The sequence below is a fragment of the Vicugna pacos genome, chromosome 6 (genome assembly GCF_048564905.1).
Source record: "Vicugna pacos chromosome 6, VicPac4, whole genome shotgun sequence".
Taxonomy (NCBI): Eukaryota; Metazoa; Chordata; class Mammalia; order Artiodactyla; family Camelidae; genus Vicugna; species Vicugna pacos.
Genome location: NC_132992.1, coordinates 91,446,365 through 91,465,140, shown reverse-complemented (window position 1 = coordinate 91,465,140; position 18,776 = coordinate 91,446,365). Strand labels below are relative to the sequence as shown.

General features: G+C 50.0%; 1 protein-coding gene across 3 annotated transcripts in view; it reads left to right on the top strand.

The window, feature by feature from the left end:
- The window catches only part of WARS1 (tryptophanyl-tRNA synthetase 1), a 30,617-nt gene that overhangs the window by 5,354 nt on the left and 6,487 nt on the right, over positions 1-18,776 (top strand). For all 3 annotated transcript variants that reach the window (XM_015243357.3, XM_006209057.4, XM_072963710.1), the window contains exons 2-7: positions 601-779; positions 5,710-5,923; positions 6,854-6,962; positions 11,738-11,857; positions 12,407-12,589; positions 17,640-17,740. In XM_015243357.3, coding sequence (XP_015098843.1) covers positions 666-779; positions 5,710-5,923; positions 6,854-6,962; positions 11,738-11,857; positions 12,407-12,589; positions 17,640-17,740 — 841 coding nt within the window. In that variant the 5' untranslated portion in view covers positions 601-665. The remainder of the gene's footprint in view (positions 1-600; positions 780-5,709; positions 5,924-6,853; positions 6,963-11,737; positions 11,858-12,406; positions 12,590-17,639; positions 17,741-18,776) is intronic.

The window sequence follows — 18,776 nt, the reverse complement described above, 5'->3', positions numbered from 1 at the left end:
GGAGTGGACAGGCTATTTGTAGGTCTTACCCCGTTTGGAACCCACAAGGGCTAAGGCCCTGCCCACCATCCCAGATAAGCCCCTTCCTCCACCCCAGATGAGGCCCTGCCTTCATCCCAGACCTCCCTTCCTCTGAGAACAGAACAGCTGGCCAGCAGAGGAAGCTATTTGTCCAGCGATATGTGGGTTATGGCTGCAGAGGCCTGGGAATTCATCCCCAAAGCAATTAAGATAAAGACTAAATCGCAATTTGCCAAATGTTTTTAACTGTAGTGAACCCAGCTCTACTAAAGCGCTTTGGTATTTGCTCCCTGTGCAAACACGAGTCCTTCATGTGCCCTGGGCACTTGCTCTCGGTTAGGAGGGGCCAAATCATAGCAATTCCTTTCAACTTCATCACTAGCATTTGTTGTTGTTTTCCCCTCTTACATGGCTCTATATTTCTGCTTATTTTTGTATTATGTTATTTTATCCATGCCCTTTATTATAACTCACCTCCAACCTCTTTGGAAAGGAGAACAAGATACAGGAAGGGGAAAACAGCTGTGATGGTTTATTAAACTCTCTCGCTTGCTCTCCACCCCCGCCCCGCTCCCACAGGCTTGGCTGGACCACTGAGCAAACCTCCCAGCTCCCTAGCCCACTGCGAGCGTAGGTCCTCGAAGATGGCAGACGTGCCCGACGGCGAGCAGGGATGTGGCTCTCCGCTGGAACTGTTCAACAGCATAGCTGCTCAGGGGCAGCTTGTGAGGTCCCTCAAAGCCGGAAGCGCATCCAAGGTGTGTCATTTTGCTGGGTCTTCCACACGTGCGGCTGATCCAAGTCTGTGGGGTGGTGGTACCAGATTTCTGTTCCCTCCACACCTGAGGTACTTTGGCTTTCGTTTTAAATCTGTTTTCTCCTCTGAACAGTATTGATGCATGCGGTCTAAAAGCAGTGGTCCACCCGCTCGGCCCACTTCCTGCTCCAAGAAACAGCTGTTTTCATTTCTTTTAAGCTGCTTCTTCTGATATGTCACCCCCACATCTCTCAAAAGCACAGTAATCATATTGCTCCTTGATTTTCAAGTGTGGAGCTGTCACTGTAGAAAAGGAACACTTTCATAAGCACTTCCCATCCCCCCAGTCTCCTGCTGTGAGCTCGGTCAGCGTTAACACTGACGTTATTCTGACCGGGTAAACACTACTGACAGCTGACCCACCAAGGACAGTGTGAGAGCTTCTCCTGTCCCACCCAACTTTTGTTTTCTCTGGAGTTGATATTTATCTTGATTTCTTTTTGCGGGGCTCTTTTATGGGCTGATGATGGTGGATCTCCAAGCTCTTCCCTGTTGTGTGAATCCCCTCTCGAGACGTGTACATCAGGCAGCCTGTTGAGTTTGTCCTCTTGAAGCTCGCTCTCTCAGGGCCCTCTGCCAGCTTCCCTCCAGATGGGGGGACTCACCTCTCCCCAGCCACACCCTCACCTCTCTCTGCAGGGTCCCTGCCTCTTCATCCTAGGTCTTACTCCTTGGTTTATTTTGGCAGAGCAAATCCTCCAATGGTTTCTGAAAAAAACAGTGCTAAGGAAGGAATTTTTTGAGATCTTGCCTGGTCTGAAAGTACCTTTGTTTTCCCTCAGATTTGGTTGAGAACTAGGCTGGGTATAGAATTCTGAGGTGGATGTGATTTTCCCTCAGAATCCTGAAACCATTGGTCCATCCTCACTGGCTCTCGGGTTTGCTGTGGAGAAGCCAGGTGCCATTCCTTTGTCTTTTCTGTCAAAGGTCACAGGACCTTCTCTTTGTTCCAGTGCTCTGAAATTTCCTGGGACAGGTGCTCCTTTCAGACTGGAAATTCATGACCGTGAATTCTCAGAAATTATATTATTTTATTATTTCTTCAATATCTTACTGTTTTTTGTTTCTTTGCAGATTTTTTTTTTTAACTCAGAGATGGGTCCTCTGAATTTCTTATTTGGGGACTTATTTTTATTTCTTTTTCTTTATCTTTTTGTTCTTCTTTCAGGTATATTTCCTCCACTTCTAACCCTCCTACTGTTTCTCACTCTTCCTGTCCCTTTTAACCAAGAGCTCACCTGATCTCTGAATGTTCCTTTCCCAAAGGTCTCTGTTCTCAGTTCATAGGGACAGTGTCCTTTTGTCACTGAGATCTTGATGATAGTTTTTCCAATGTTCCCTGCCCCCTTTATAAGCTCAGTTTCCTTTGAGTTAACTTTTATTCCTTCTGCCTTTCTGAGATCGGGTCCTCAGGTTTTTGGTGGTACACGGCTGTCCACTCACGGCTTTAAGGGGGCACTAAAGGCTGGCTGGAGGGTCTCACGCGTGAGAGGGGCTTCTGTGCAGCTTTCCCTTCCCTGGAGAGCTGCCCGACTTCTCCTTTCTTTGGGAAATCTTCATTGCCGGGGTCTTTAGGTCTCTTCCCTGAGGTTAGTAGAGTTCTCAGAGAGGACTCTTCTGACGTCGTCCAGGGCGTACGGGTCTGGCTGCTTCGTCGTGCAGCTGAGTGGAGCAGAGGCGCTGGGCTGTGCGATCCTTCACTGATCCCTGGAGCCCCTGCTCCCAGGGCCCCGCCCTGCTGTGCCGAGCACCTCCAGTGTGGACCCTTCAGCTCTCCTCAGGACACCAAACCTCTGGGTGGGGAGAGGGGCTGGGGCGGACCGCTGAGTAACTGCTTCTTAGACTTTGAACCAGCGCTCCTGCCTTTATCACCCACTTTCACCCTCGCTTCTGTGAGTATCGAGCGCCACCTCTGCCCACACCTCTCGGGGGCTCCACGGCGACGTCAGCCCAGTCGCCGCCCAGCTGTTCCACAGAGTCTTGGCACCTGTTCTTCTCCCAAGTTTAGTCGGGTACCAGTCGTGCATCTGCTTTCCAGCTTCTGCACTCTTGTTGCTGTCATCCTCTTCCTGTTTCCTTAGTCCTCCTGGGATGATGCCATCTTTAAAGATCCCTTTGCTGGTGCTGCAGTGGGTTTCAGACGTGTGATCCATTCAGTCTGCATCTGTGCCTAGCACCTAGGCTCTTCCTCTCACTCTGAGATGCCGCCACTACTGAGTCACCCAGCTTCTCCATCTCCATCGCTTCCAATCCCTGTCGTCTTTTCAGAAATCTCTTCCTAGGTTCTCATCAGACGATATCAGCCATTTCACACTCACCTCAACAGTTTACTTTGATTCTATGGACCCTAAATAATCCAATGCATCTTAAATAAATAATGATACCCAAAAAAAGGAGTTAATTATTCACAGAAAGAGGTTCACACACCAGGTAGGTTCAATGAATGAGGCTAAGTTGTTTTTTAAAAAAATCTAAAAACCTAAAATAAATAAAGGACCCAAATGTTGATCATTTACTCTATAAACCCATTTTAGGAAACTGACAGTGATATTTTTGTCATTTAACATTAATTTGAGCAACGTTAGTAAATGTTTTTAGTTAGTAAATCCTAGTGGCTCCAGTTATGGTCATCATTTCCACGAAAGAGCAGTACTTAACACAGTGTAGAATCATTCTTTGGAGCGTGGTCTTTAACACTCAGCGAGGGAGATCAGAGGTTGCATGATGAGACCAGAGTTAAATAAAGTGAATTTGTATCTGACCTTGAAATATATTCTACTAGAAGCACTTGATGTTTTAGAAATTCACTTCAAGGAACATAGCTGAGACCCCTGGAGCTCGCTGGGCCAGTGAGGGTGCCACAGGCTCTTTCTCCGCTGTCTGCCACCTGTCTAGTCACAGGCTTTGGCATTCTTTTCTGCTCTGTGTAGCAGAGAATAACACCCCGTTTTCAGAAACAGTAGCTCACGAAAGCTCCTCCCGGAGGATAGATCAGAATCTGGGGCCTCTGGCAGGAATTAAGAGATGACACTGGATCAGAGGGGTTAAGACAGAGAACAGAGCCTTTCTTCTTCTCCTTTTAGTTTAAGTAAACTTTTAAAATTGAAATACATCAGTCGTTCAAAGAAATATGGAGATCATAAACAGTCGGCTCACTGTGTTTTCACAAAGTGACCAAACCTATGTAACCAGCATCCACATGGAGGAACAGCACAGCAGTCGTCCCCAGGCCCCCTTGTCACGGCCTCTACCCTCCTGAGAGAGGCCTCCGCCCGTGGACAGTTCTGCCTGGGCTGGAACTTCGTAAAATCAGGTAGTGTTATGTACAGCCCTCTAGGTCTGCCTCTTTTCAGACCATCAGCTTTTAAATTCCGTTTCAATGTCCTGGTCCATGAGAACAAGAAAACAGACAAGGCAAGCCTGCTTGTCTGTTTCGGTCCTGTTCCAGGTTACAGACGGTCCTTGAGGCGGGACGCTGGTTAAATGTTTGACTTTCGAAGACTCATCTAGTTGGAAGCTGAGTTAGGCCAGGCAGAGTCTTGACACGTCAGCACAGCCAGCGATTAGAGGGTACTGACCACAGTGCACTTCAAAGCAGGCAGTTCTCCCAGAGATAACTTGACAGATGGTGCTTGCTAAGCGTCCCTTCTGTGGCCAGCACTGAGCCCAGGCACTGCGGAAGTGAGGCAAGCAGGACATACCTGCCTGTCGGAGGTGGGTGGCCTTCCGACCTCTAGTGTGAGTTGTATCCACGCGGTTGTTGCTTCCACGCTCCAACTCGTCTCAACGACAGATTCCAGGTAGTGTCAGAGCTTTAAACACAAATCTGTGTCCGCAGAATCACCCTCCGATAACAGTCCTCTGTGGCCCGGGTGCTGCACCTGACGGGGCAGCTCTCTCTGAATGGAGCTTGGAGGTGCAGTGTTTCTCCACTGGGAAGCCCCTTTGTAGCACATTAGGTATCAACTCAAAATGGAAATGTTTGTATTTCCCCTGGCAAGCAGATTGGACTGTGTGTATTCTTTGTTTGCGATCTAATCCGGCAAGGCCAATTATGGGAGTCGCGCTTTGGGGCATAGCACGACCAATCTGCTTAATTAGGTTTGCTCTTTTAAATGACAGGCTTCCAGGGGTGGCTCGTGGAGGTTTCCAGAAGGGGAGGTCTTTAATAGGCTGCCAGAGTTCCCAAGGGTTCATTTTCTATTTATTTTTCTTACGCTTGTTATAAAACGCTAACTTATGCAAACACTTTGGACAGCTCGACAAGACTCTAGAATGCATCAGTAAAATTGTTTCCCAGTGAATCCCTCCCAGAAGTCTGTATTCTTTTCCTTGCCTTTATCTGTTTTCACGGTGCCTGTTTGAGCCGTTACTGTGCTTGGTGGCATCGTTGTCGGAGTGTCCATAAACACTCATCTGCATCTGGGTGGAATGTGAAAGCAAGTTCCAGGGTGGAGCTCAGTATCCTCAATTAATGGGGCTTGTCACATGTGTCCTCTGGCATCAGTGGCTTTTAAGAAATATTCAGCACATTAACTCTGTCATAAACAACAGCATTGATTATGTCACTACCTTCATCCCATCGTGTTTGTGGTAGTAGTCCATCGTACTGGAACAACAGATAAAAATAAAGTGCATTTGGGCCCATGGCTTGCCGTGTGCCCGTGGGCAAGCTCCTTCCCCTGAGTCTCAGATTCTTCAGCCAGAAAAGGACGGTGATGGTGATGCCTTCTTCATAGGGTTGTAAGGCTAACGAAGTAATAACATGTGAAAGCATTTAGTGCAACGCCTGCCTCACAGTAACAGTAACATTCAGCACATGTTGGCCCTTGTTAGTGTTTCTAGCCTTCACCCTTATTTCCTTTGTGCAGGATGAAATTGATTCTGCAGTGAAGTTGTTGTTAGCCTTAAAAATGAGCTACAAAACTGCCACAGGGGAGGATTACAAGGCTGACTGCCCTCCAGGGAACCCGGCCCCTGGGGGCGATTGCGGCCTAGATGCCACTGAAGAAGGAGAGGATTTTGTGGACCCGTGGACGGTACAGACAAGCAGTGCAAAAGGCATTGACTATGACAAGCTCATTGGTACGTTGTGGGGGAAGCCCAGCTTTCTGAAGTGATTCCACTGATGTTTTTTAATTTGGATTAGTCATAAATCCAGTCAAGCTTCAAGGCCAAGTTAAAAATGGATCCTAAAATCTTTCGGTGGTGATTTATATCCCGAAAGAATTATTTTGAATTAAAATAACAGTGTAAAATGTATTTCAAAATAATGATTTATAGTAGACAGCTTAGTAGAAGCTTTTTCCTTTTTTTGAGTAATTCATAACCGAGTTGGGGGGGGCGGCATTGAACTGGGTGCCTTTGCAGTCATTTGGATTGTCTTTGACTTAGTGGTTACGAGCCAGTCATAGATTACTTGTGTCTCCAGTGATACTGAATCTAGAGCTAAAAAGCTCGAAGTCAGCTTAAGAAGGGTGCCTTCTCACAGGTGACAGGTACTCACTGCCAAGCCCTTCACTGGGGGGCTTCCTGTTTGGGAAGGTCCTTGCTTTGAAATCGCTAATGGTGTCAAAGAAGAAACATAACTAAAATGTTCATATCTAAGTCAAAGCCATTTTCCATGATTTAAGTAGACTACCAATGAGGGAAAATTTAAGTAAAGACAGACGTTAATTCAGTTAAAGACTATTTAAAATTATAGCTGTCGGTGTATATAAATTACACCTCCATGAGCAATAAGCAGCCGTGTGTGTGTCTAAAGATGCTAGCTCGACTGCATTCTGGATGTGTTTCCCGTCAGAATCCAATCCCAGACAAAACAGCATTTTGTTCTGTAACTTGTTGTCCTTCCCGCTGGCTGAGTTGGTGGAAGGGGCCAGAGCCGAAGGCCTAAAGAGAGCTGGGTCAGTTATGGCTGCACGTGGATCACCAATCTCTCCTCTTGTTTCAGTAACATCACCAAACCTCCCACCACCTAAGATCACCATCTCTTTTTTCCAATTTTCTTTCCAGTTCGGTTTGGAAGCAGTAAAATTGACAAGGAGCTGATCGACCGAATAGAGAGAGCCATTGGCCAGAAGCCACACCGCTTCCTGCGCAGGGGGATCTTCTTCTCACACAGGTCAGGGGCTTCTCACTGCGGGACCTCCCCCCTGGCTCTTCTTTGATGAAGAAAATGATTAGGCCACTGTCCCTTCCCACTGCCTGGTCCTTGGGGACAGTGGCCAGTTGGCAGAAGGCCAGAGTCCCCTCTGTCCTGTCAGCAACTAGCTGGGGGATCGTGCCCGTCCCTTCACCTCTGACCCTTAGGTTATTCATTTGTAACTGCCCACGCCACAAGGTGGAGTTCAAGTACACAGCCGATAAGACTCATTCCAGATTAGGTGCCCAAAATTATAAAATGTCATAAAACAAAAGACATTAGTGTGTCCAAGTTCAGCGTTTCCCCCAAGATAAGCAGCAGGCTTCCTGAAGGTACATGCTGCTTCCTCCTATTGTGCCAGCCTCCTCATTAATGATATCAAAAGAGAAACTTAACAGAGCCGCCCTGGGACAGAATATCCCTGCCTTAGCCCGCAGATTCCACACAGATCACGTCAGAAAATGGGCAGGTTCCAAAAGAGCTCCTGCCTCTCCCAGCCCACACATCACCTGGGGTTGCAGCCAGCCCATTTTCCAGGCTGTGTTCATGGAATTGGTGGTCTGAGGGAGGGCTGTTCTGTTCTGCCCTCACATCACGGTTACGGGAGAGCACACGCAGGACAGACTCGGCGGTCTAAATTCTGCGTGCAGAGAACTCCAGGCCCTGCTTGGCACTCTTTCTGGGCAGAATACGATCAAAGCCTTTTCCTTAATTGAGGTTTAATTCACATGACATAAAATTCACCTTTTAAAAGTACGTAATTCAGTGGGTTTTGGTTCACTAGGTTATACAACCATCACCTCTTTTCAGAACATTTTCATCACCCCAAAAGAAACCCTCCACCATTCCTCCCTCCCCGTCATCACCATTGACAACCACTAGCCTGCTTTCTGTGTCTGTGGATTCCCTATTGTGCACATTTTGTGTGAACAGAATTATACATCATGTGGCCTTTTGTCTGGCTTCATTCACTTAGCATCATGTTTTCAAGGTTCGGGCATGGTGTAGCCTGTGTGAGCCTTCATTCCTTTTTATACTAATGCTGTTCCGTTGCATGGATCTGCCCCTACTCAGCAGTTGATGGACATTTGGGTTATTTTCACATTTTGGTTTTCAGTATTGTGGCTCTGAACACTTGTGTACAAGTTTTTGTGTGGACATATGTTCTAAGTTCTCTTGGGTGTGTAGGTGGGGGTGAAATTGCTGAGTCATGAGGTAACCCTTTCTGAGGAATTGCCAAATTGTTTTCCACAGAGACTGTGTCGTTTCGCATCCCCTTCAGCAAAGTACAGACAAAGGTTCCAATTCTCCACATCCTCACCAGCACTTGTTACTTTCCGTTTTGTGTTTGTTTTCTACAACCATCCCAGTAAGTGTGAAGTGGTGTTTCATTGTGGTTTTGATTTGTATTTCCATAATGGCCAATGAGGTTGAGCATCTCTTCATGTGCTTACTGGCTTTTTTTATATTTTCTTTACCAACTTCTTAATTGTGTTGTTTATCTTTTTGTTACTGAGTTATAGTAGTTCTTAAATATTCAGGACACTAGTTTCTTATCAAACACATGATTTGCACACATTTCCTCCCATTATGTAGATTGTCTTTCACTGTATTGACAGTGCCCTTGGAAGCACAAAAGGTGTAAGTTTTGATGAGCCCCAGTCTTGTTTGTTGGGTTTTGTTTGCTTGTGTTTTTAGCTGCTTGGTGTCATAGCTAAGAAACCATTTCCTAATTCAGGGCAATGAAGATTTACACCTGTGTTTTCTTCAAAGTGTTTAACTCTTTTAGCTGTTATATTTTGGTCTCTGACCCATTTTGAATTAATTTTTGTATATGTGTGAGGGAGGGTCCAACTTCTACATGTGAATATCCAGTTGTCCCAGCACCATTTTTTGAAGACTTTTGTTTCCTTATTGAATTTTCTTGACACTCTTGTTGAAAATTAGTTGACCGTATACTTAACGGTTTATTAAATGTACTACATAGTTTTGATTACTGTAGCCTTGTGGTAACGTCTAGCACTATAAAGCGTGAGTCCTCCAGCTTTGTTCTTCTCAAGATTATTTTGGCTGTTCTAGCTACCTTGCACTTCCAAATGAATCTTAGGATCAACTTGTTAATTTCTGCGAGAAAAAAAAAAAGGCAGGTGGGATCTTGATAGGATTGCACTGAATCCATAGATCAGTTTGGGGAGTGTTGCCTTCTTAAAATATCAAGTCTTCCAATTCATGCACATAGAACGTCTTTCCACTCATTAGGGCTTTAGTTTTTTTCCAGCAATATTTTATAATTTTCAGTGCACAAACCTTGTACTTCTCTTGTTAGATTTATTCCTAAGGTTTTGTTCTTTTTGTTGCTGGTGAAAGGAGCGTTTTCTTAATTTCACTTTCAGGTTATTCGTTGCCATTTCTAAAGGGAAACATGTCTCCTCTAGCTCAGGGCTCCTCTCCAGCTCTGCTCCGCTTCTGACACCAAAGGGGTGGGTTTTCCACATACCAAGGGATTCTGCAACCGAAAGCTGGGCGTCCTGCAGTTTAACCTAGTTCTCATGCCGTCCACCTGGAGAGGGCATCAGATCCCACAGATTAAAGGGCTCAGCCCCGCGAGACTGCCCCCCCCCAATTCAGGCACGAATCACAGGTCCAGGTTGTTACTGGGCCATAAGTCAGAGCTGATTTTTGTTTGCTGCACCAACGGAACAAATCCCAGTTGATTATAGGGTCTAATCCTTTTTATGTGTTGCTGGATTTGATTTGTGGTTGCTGAGGGTTTTTGCTTCTGTATTCATAAGGGATATTGGTCTGTAGTTTTCCTTTGATGTCTTTGCTTTGGGTGTCAGAATAATACTGGCTTCACAGAATGAGTGGAGAAGTATCCTTCTTCTTCAGCTTTTTTGGAGAGTTTGTGTGAAGGATTGTTGTTCGTTATTTTTTGAAAATGTGAGAGGATTCACCAGTGGCGCCGTCAGGCCCTGGCCTTCCCTTGGTTGGGCTCTTTTATCACCAGTTCAGTTTCTTCGCTTGTTACAGATCTGTTCAGGCTGTCCGCTTCTTCTCGAGTCGGCCTTGGCAGCTTGTTTCTCTCCAGGGCTCTGTCTGTTTCATCGAGGCCATCTAGCTTGCTGGCGTACTGTTGTTCAGGGTGTTCCCTGATAACCCTTGTTATTCCTGCCAGATAAGCAGTGCTGTCCCATTCGCTCCTGATTTTGGTAATTTGAGTCTTTTTTGTTTTGGTGTTTGTTTTTTTTTCCTGTCTCTTTAGCTCAAGGTTTGCCAGTTTTGTGGATCTTAAATCAAAATTTTTTATCTTAGCATCTTACAGTTCTCACTGCCCTTATGACTTATTTTGTTTATTTCAGCATGATAGTTCTGTAGGCTCTTGCTTAGGGAGGCACAGGACTTGAAGCTTTGGCCGCTCTCAGATTGGAGCACTCCTCTCTGATCTGTCAAGGAGGGGATTTGACGAGCTCTGCCTGGTGCTGTTGGGCCGCGGCACTGGGCAGCTGCCTGGGCGCCCTCACCAGCTGAGAGGTCCCTGCTGGGACTGTCCCCACAAAGCTGAGCTCAGAGTGGGAGCCCGGTCAGCTCCCCCTTCCTCAGGACAGCACATAGCGAGTTCTCAGGGACTTCCTACCACGGAATCAAGAGCCACTCGTGTGACAGTTCGTGTTTCCTCTTCTGTGAGCTGACAGGGGTTTCATTTGGCTTGTTGTGAGAACCAAAGAAGGACTCTCTTTCTTCCAAAATCAAGTGTTTTATTCTTATTTCAGAAGCACTGTGTGAGCATTCCGTGGGCGGGGCGGGGAATCAAAACTAAGCAGCAAACCCGGAAGAACCCAAGACCTGTCAGCCCAGGGACGGGCGCTGTGAGCCCTCGGTCTGGGGTGCAAGGAGAAGCCGCTTGCAGAATGCTGTCTTCTAGATTCTCCTACCCAGAGCTCTGGAAAAAATAGTTATTCCTTTTATTTGGGCTCACTTTGCCCAGAAACAAAGAACATTCACACCCTAGAAAGGCTGATTTCACACCCTGCCAAAGTCACTGGCAGGGACGGGGAAGGCTTCTTAAAAATGCGGATTCCCAGACATCACCCCCGACCCACTGAAGCCGAATCTGTGAGGGTAGAGCCCAGGCAGATGGACATGGAAACGGCTGGCCAGGTGATTCCAACGCACAGCCAGGAAGGAGGCCCCTTCGTGTGCACTGTCTGTGGACCCTAGTCCTCCATCAGGGGGGATGATTCCAGAATAACTTCCTGATGAAGACACCTGGTCTGGATCTGGCTGAGGGAGCCCCAATCAGATCTCCAGCTGGGGACATTCCTTACTCCCTGTCCTATGTCAGGACTGTAGGGAGCCCTGCAACCTCCCCAGGCTGGGTCAGCAGAGTCCTGGGACCAGGTGGTTCTAAACCAGGGTTGTGTAGTGTTGGCCTGGCGTCACTCCCAGGGAACCGTGTGAAGCAGATAGTACATCAGCGGTGATATTTGGGAGAAGCCCCAAAGAGGTCCAGTGGCTGCCCAGCTGTATCCAACTTTTAAACACATTATCTCCACCCTGTGTGTCTTATACTTTAAAAATAATCACAGGAGAAACCAGTTCAGAAGTTTCCTGTCCTTCTTGTAACATAAGTACCAGGGATGACAAGCTACAGTGATCATCCGGGCAGCTTATCTCTATCATTTCCAAGTGAGCATTCACGCCTTGATTTTTCTCTCAGAACATCACACTGTTTTCTTGTCTCCTTTCCCCTTTAGGGATATGAGTCAAATTCTTGATGCCTATGAAAATAAGAAGCCGTTTTACCTGTATACGGGCAGGGGCCCCTCCTCCGAAGCGATGCACGTAGGCCACCTCATCCCATTCATCTTCACAAAGTGAGTATCGCGTCATCTGACTGCTCGCACATGTGTGGTTGGTCACAGACCTCGCCTCGAGCTGACAAGGCAGCTCTAGTTCATGTTGGCTTGAACAACCAAGGTCTGGGAAATTGGCCCCTTTGTGGCTTCTGTCCATCTCGTTCCTGGTGTCGCTTTAGGGGAACGTGGGTGATGGAGAAACCCTGCTCTGGATCACTGGACCTGCGTCCTCCTGTTCCTTGTCCACGTGACCACAGAAGAGTCCTTCACTGAGCCTTTCCATATCTGCCCGAGGCAAATAACAACACCGACCTCACACGGTTATCATCAGGCTTCAAAACAGAGTGTGCAGAGCGGCCAGCACGAGCCGATTGGCAGGCCCTCCCAGTTAATAAATGGTGGAGGCCCTTGTTCCCAGTAGTCAAGTCCACAGCATGACCAGGCATGCGATGCTGTGGACCAGCGAGTTTGTACGTACACCGGCAGTAGGAACTGTGTTTCCAGATGCAGAGTGGCGTTTTTCTGCGGGGAAATGAGAGGTCAGCCTTCTTCCCCCATGTCCCTTAGGTGGCTGCAGGACGTGTTTAATGTACCCTTGGTCATCCAGATGACCGACGACGAGAAGTACCTGTGGAAGGACCTGACCCTGGACCAGGCCTACGGCTACGCCGTGGAGAATGCCAAGGACATCATCGCCTGCGGCTTTGACATCAACAAGACTTTCATCTTCTCCGACCTGGACTACATGGGGTAAGGAGAAGATGCTCGGTTGCCTCTTAAACGAGCAGACATGGAGACCAGGTCGCCGGGGCCGCAGCGCCTCTCAGACATCTGAGATATCAAGGTCTGGACAGTGTTTTTCTTCCTTTATTAAGTGTTGTGATCTGGTTGATTGGTTATATTGACAATGAAGATTTCCATCCTCAGCTGTGACAGAGGAGTAGCCCTGCCTCGCGGGTTCCTCCCGAGGTGGTCAGTTGTGCCAATCAGGGTGTCTTTCCCTTCTTCAAGGTACCCTTTCCTCACACAGGAAAGACTCATGGGTGACACCATTCCCTCACAGTCTAGGCTTTTAGATCAGCCACTTAATAGGCCAGAATATCTCATTCTGAAAATCCATGAGTTATAACTTCCGAGGTCCTGAACTTCATCCCAAAAAGTGTGTTAGAAGAGTCAGACTTTGTTGTGGGGGAGAGGACAGCTCAGTGGTAGAGCATGTGCTCAACACGCACAAGGTCCTGGGTTCAGTCCCCAGCACCTCCATTAAATAAATAAATAAACCAAATTACTTCACACCTCCCCCCACAAAAAAAAAAATGACAGAGAAGTCAGAGTTTGTCAGCTGTCCCAGGAGGAATGCCGTCCAGCTCAGCAGGTAGTCCATGAGCCCCTAGGATGTGGTGCTCCCGCACAGCACTGACCGTCCCCAAAGGGCAGGGATTGATACTCTATCTTACTGCATGGAGTGTGGCCCCGTCACGCGGGTTGGTCAGCAGCCCCTGGCGGAGCGTGCTGGGAACACCAGCGGGGCTGTGTGAGCAGTAGGGGCAGAGGAGTTTGCCTGTTTCCCCCAACCGTTCCCTTTGTAAGCACTGATGTCTGAGTGGTCGCTTTGTATTCATTGAGAGAAATAGATGCCTTGGTAGGAAATCCCCGCCTTCCTACCAGCCAGTACATGAGTGAATCTAATTGTACCTATTGCATTCTTTCAGTCGCTTCTCTTGTGGGCACGGAGGCATGGTGGGGTGCTTGAAGGAAGGAAGGTAGACCTGGGTTTGAGTCCTGGCACCTCTGTTTCGTGGCCATGGCTCAGCAAGACTGGTCCATGAGTAGGACCAGATGAGACCTTAGCTGTCAACGTTAGTATAACTTTCATAGCACTTAGTTTTACTTCTTTCCCCCCATTTTCCCTAAAAGGACTTGATTCAACTGCCTGAACCCACAGACACACTGTGGGCTCTGCCGCTCTTTTAAGGACAAGGCCCTCTGTGCAGCCTTGTCCCGCTCACTGTGGCCCCTAGCCTCTGGTCCCCCCACCCCCCGAGCCAGTGCTGTTTCTAAAAGGCAGGTTTGGCCTAGTCCCCTGCTCGCTCCTTTCCCAGTTCTCCATCATCAGGATGCAGTTGCTCTTTCCCCTTCGCACCCCAGCCCCATGTGATTTGGCCCATGTTCCGCTCCAGTGTCACCGCCCCCTCCAACTGGACAGAATGGTTTGCAGTTCCACATCCTCGCCTCTGTCCATGCTCTTCTCTGCCCTGAGTTCTCTCCCCCGACCCTGGTGCTCCTAGCTCAGCGGAGTCCTTTGCTGTCTTCCCCACACGTGTTCACACATCACCTTTCCCTGGGAGCTGTCCCTCCCGAGCCAGATTTAGGTGCCCCCTCTCTAGTTCCCCCATGCCCCGACTCCCCGTCTGAGCATGAGGGGTGGTCCTCTCCCATTAAGCCAATAAAGCAGCAGGCATAGAGCGCCTCCCAGGCCCTAGAACAGAGCAGTGAGCAGAATGAAGTCCCTGCCTCGCTGCACAGAGATGTTGGTGGGGCAGAAACAAACACCTCACGAGTCCATGAGGACGTCACGGAAAGTGGGTGCATGATCGGGGCGGGGGCGAACATCGGCACAGTCCACGTGCGAAGGCCGCCACGTGGCCCACCCTGCTCTCGGCGCATTCTCACCTAGAATGTGGGGTCTGTGGTGGCTTTTTTCCAGCCTCTCTGGTGACTGCAGCTTTGAATCTTCCTCTTTGCTCAGTAAGAACTTCGTTTTTCTCTGTGGACATGGAGTAAAGATGAAAACCCAGACAGTATGTAAACCAAAGTACCTGTACTACCTCTTTTTAGATGTTGTATGTTGACTCTAAGGTTAGGAGGGACATTTAAAAGTTAAATTCTGATTTCAAGTGTCTTCTTCCCTTTAACAGTTTCTTCTAAACACTCAAGCATTTTACTTTCAAAATCTCAATCTTTGATTTAACAAAGTTCCTTCCTCATCTTAAGAGCAGAAGTACAACAAAGCCAGCCTCCACCCTCTCGAGGGCCCCATGGGGGAAAGAGTCAGTGGTGGGGCTGCAGCTTCCCGCCACCCCCCACCCACCACATTTCTGGCCCTGCGTGTGGAGCCATGAGGGCAGAAGGACCCTGCTCCAGGGATCTGAAAGCTAGTGTTCCAGACCCAGCTCTGTTCGGGGTTGGCTTGGTTCCTTTGGGCAAATCCTTCAGTTCTCTGAGCCTGTTTTCCCATGAAGTGAGGGGTTTACACTAGTGAGAGGTGGTCCAGTGGAGGGGTTCACAGCACTCTATCTGGGCTCACATCCTGCCTGCACCTACCATGTGACCCAGGCCATGAGTTACCTCCTCTCTGCCGGCTCAGCTCGTACACCAGACAGGTATTTGTTGAGTTTCTGCCATATGCCAGGCCATTGCTGGGGGTTCAGCAGCCACTGTGTCAGGTGCTCCCTAACAGGGGGGGTCCTGTGGCTAACAGGTAGTAGAGCAGGTGACGTGAGTGTTGGGAGGATAGCGAAGGAGTGAAGAGTAAAGAATGGGCCCCTCGGGAGCGGGGATTGACAGTACTGTCACTGCAGAGCTTGTGGGGACTTGCCAAGCCACTGCACGTGAAGTGCTTGAGCTGGCTGGCTTCTGGCGAGTCTCAGTGTCACCGTCTATAGCCTCTTCCAACTTCAAACCCTGTCACTGGTCGCCGGCCTGTGTGAGTAAATCTGGGAGATGTTCTCCAAACCATGGGAGTATGATGGCGGGTGTTCTCCCGGGGGCAAACTGTGGTACCTGGCCCACATTTATGGGGTGCAGCCAGGTCTGTTCCTTATTCCCAGTGAAGGCAGGTGCATCACACTCATTGGCAACTGGGCTGTCCCCAGGGACACCGTGGGCACAGTGCGGCCAGGAAGTGACCTGTCTTCCAAGAACAGTCAAGGTGGTCTTCTTCAGGAGTCCTGCTCAAACGCTCAGAGCTGGAGCCCTGTCACAGTTCCGGGATGCCTTACACTTTCCCTCTTTGTGGGGACTGGGGGCCATCTCGTGCAGTGTGACCCCAACTGGAAGCGGGGGCCACTGGCCCGTTTGCCCTGGGGATTAGCACAGACAGTCGCCCCGATCCCAAGGCTGCATGGAGTCTTTGCTGGCCCATCTCCCCGAGTGGCAGACAGCTCTTGTGCTCGCCAGGTGTCAGCAGCATGAGGCCTGCTCGGACAGGAGATAGTTCCTGTTTCCACAGGACGACAGACAGGCATCTTTCCAGGTGGTTCTTGCACTCTGCTCTCTGCTGTGTTCCTCATACTGAGCAGGTCACCCGAGCTGGGAGTCTTTGCTTATTGCCATGTCTCCTGGTGTGTCCTTGCCGTGGAGCTGCTCCATCCTGTCCGGAGCCCCCAGGACTGAAACCCAGCTGGCTAAGCCATAGCCTCACCCCCTCCCTCCTTCCCCTGATCCCTGTCCCTCCACCATTGCTGACTGCGACTCTGAACAGGCCCAGCTGCGGTGGCCTTGACCTTTACAGGCCTTCCTGCCTCGCACTGCCCCCGACTCAGACAGCACTGTCCCTGCATTTCTGACACTCACACCCCACCTGCCAGAGACGTTCAGGGGTCCCCCTTCGGGGCCAGAAATCTTAAACTCTTCGAGCGATATGGTAAGAAAAGCACAAGCGTTGGGGCCAGATGAGCCAGATCCCCAGGGCCTGTAATCCCTAGGTCTGTGACGTGACCCTTGATCTCTCCAAGCCCCTGTCTTTATCTCTAAAGAGGAGGCGAAGCTGCTGCCTCGAAGGGGCGTTGGGCAGTGTTAACATGTGTCCTGCCCTTAAAACAGCCCCTGCCGCACGGTAGTAAGCGTTAGTTTTCCTACTTCTTCCCTTTGTGTCCTTGTGGTGCCTGACACAGCAGGGCCTGGCGGAAAAGCTGCTGAGTGCGTTCATCAAAAGATACAGTGTAAGGAACCACTCTGGGTTCCGCCCCTCCGGGTGTTTGCTTCATCTTCAGCCTCATTCTAATAGCAGAATGGCTGCCACAGATCCAGACCTCCTTTTCACACCTCTCACCATCCAGGAGAGTTCGGTTGCTTGAACTGCCATCAGAGCCCAGCCCTGTTGCTGGGGCTGGGGTCACCCTGCCCAAACGGCACAGAAGCCCCACAGTAGAGGGGCAACGGTGGCCAGTGCAGAGGACGCAGTGCACTGAGACAAACGCTCCTTCCGGGGCCCGTCCGTTTCTGTCCAGACATTCCATCCAGTAACAAGTTGCAAGTACAGTTGACTGTTGAGCAGTAAGGGGGTTATCCATGTGTAACCCAGGCAGCCTTCCACATCCTAGGTTCCTCCCCAACCGGAGGTTCCACCGACACAGACCACGTAGCACTGTAGTACTTAACTACTGAAAAGTATCCACGTATAAGTGAACCCACGTTGTTCCTGGTCAACTGTGGTCTCCCACAATAAGCACACAGTCTGTCTCAACAGAAAAGCTGCCCTGGGGCCCCCAAACTCGAAGCTCTGCGGGCTCAGCCGGTGACCCGGCAGAATTCGAATATCTCACATTAGCCACTGAGTCTGAATCCGGTGTGTTCTTGCCTCTTTTGCTGACGGGCTTTGTATGGATTCCACACTGGCTCCTTCCGGGTCCCTCCGCTCTGCCCGCTGCAGGCACCTTCACCTATAGGTGGCGTCTCAGCACCTTCCTCTCCCCCGTGTCCCAGGCCGGGTCGGGCCTGCTGGGGTTCCGGTCTGCTGCTTTGCCCTCCGTGGAAACCGCCCTCTGGGCCTGGGGTTTGATTCGGATTGTCTTTGCAGGATGAGCCCAGGCTTCTACAAGAATGTGGTGAAGATTCAGAAGCACGTTACCTTCAACCAAGTGAAAGGCATCTTCGGCTTCAGTGACAGTGACTGCATCGGTAAGGAGCCCGCGGCTGCCTGGGCCCTGCCTGGCCCCATCGGAAGGGAGCGGGGCACTGGAGACACCGCAGCAGCACGTCGAGTTGTCTGCGGGGGCTGAGCTGTCTCTGAGAGGGTGGCGTTTGCTGTCTGTCTTTTTAAGTAGTAAGCCCAGGGCTGGGTCTTCCCTGGAACGTAAGAGCTAGTGTGATGCGTTCGACCCCTTTTCTGGGCCGTGTGGAGCCGTACTCAGGATACCAGCTGTCCCTCTCCTCAGTCATCCTTTTTAAGGTTTAGAAGAAAGAGATGGGGGAAGATTTTGGAGTCCTTGGCCTGCTTGTGGGGTTTCAGTCAGTGTGAGTAGCCTTGGGGAGGCCCGGGGACATGAGAGGACCTGCCCTGGTGGCCAGGAACCTGCCGTCTTTGTCTCCCTGGACCTCAGTTTTCCCACCTACAAGAGGAAGCTGCTTGCCTGGAGTTCCCCCAGAGCCCGCCCGCCCTTGCTCCCCTCCCGGGGCCCGGCTCCCAACAGATGGGCACATGGTTTGCCTCCCTCTGCACATGTTTCTGGCCCTTTCTGTGTATCTCAGTCCCCTTTCAGATGCAGTGGTCTTCTCTCCCGTTAGACCCTCAGCTCCTTGAGCTAAGAATCAGTCCCGAGACGAGTGGCCGGGGCCCCTGATCCCCTCCCCTTCTTTACTTCTGGTGCGCGGCCCAGGCCTAGTGGCTGCCGACCGGATGTCTCCCAGGACGAGGCTGTGGGCACCTCATGTCGGGCGTGCCCGGCTGGGAGGGAGCCCTCCGGGGGCCAGCGTGAGGGCCTGCAGGGATGAGTGCAGAGGGAGGTGCCGTGCGGTCTTGCTGGGGGCTTTCCACGTAAGGAAGACCGCTTGATGTCTCAGGCTCACTCCTGACGACGGGGACGTAACCCAGCGGTTTGAAGCGGTTTTTCATCCTGGGAATGCGGGCATCTCTAGTGGGGAGGTGTCTGCGTCGGGGCCGCACCGAGCGAGTAAGGAGACGGAGGTGGGAGGAGCCGCTGCCCACACCGCTGTC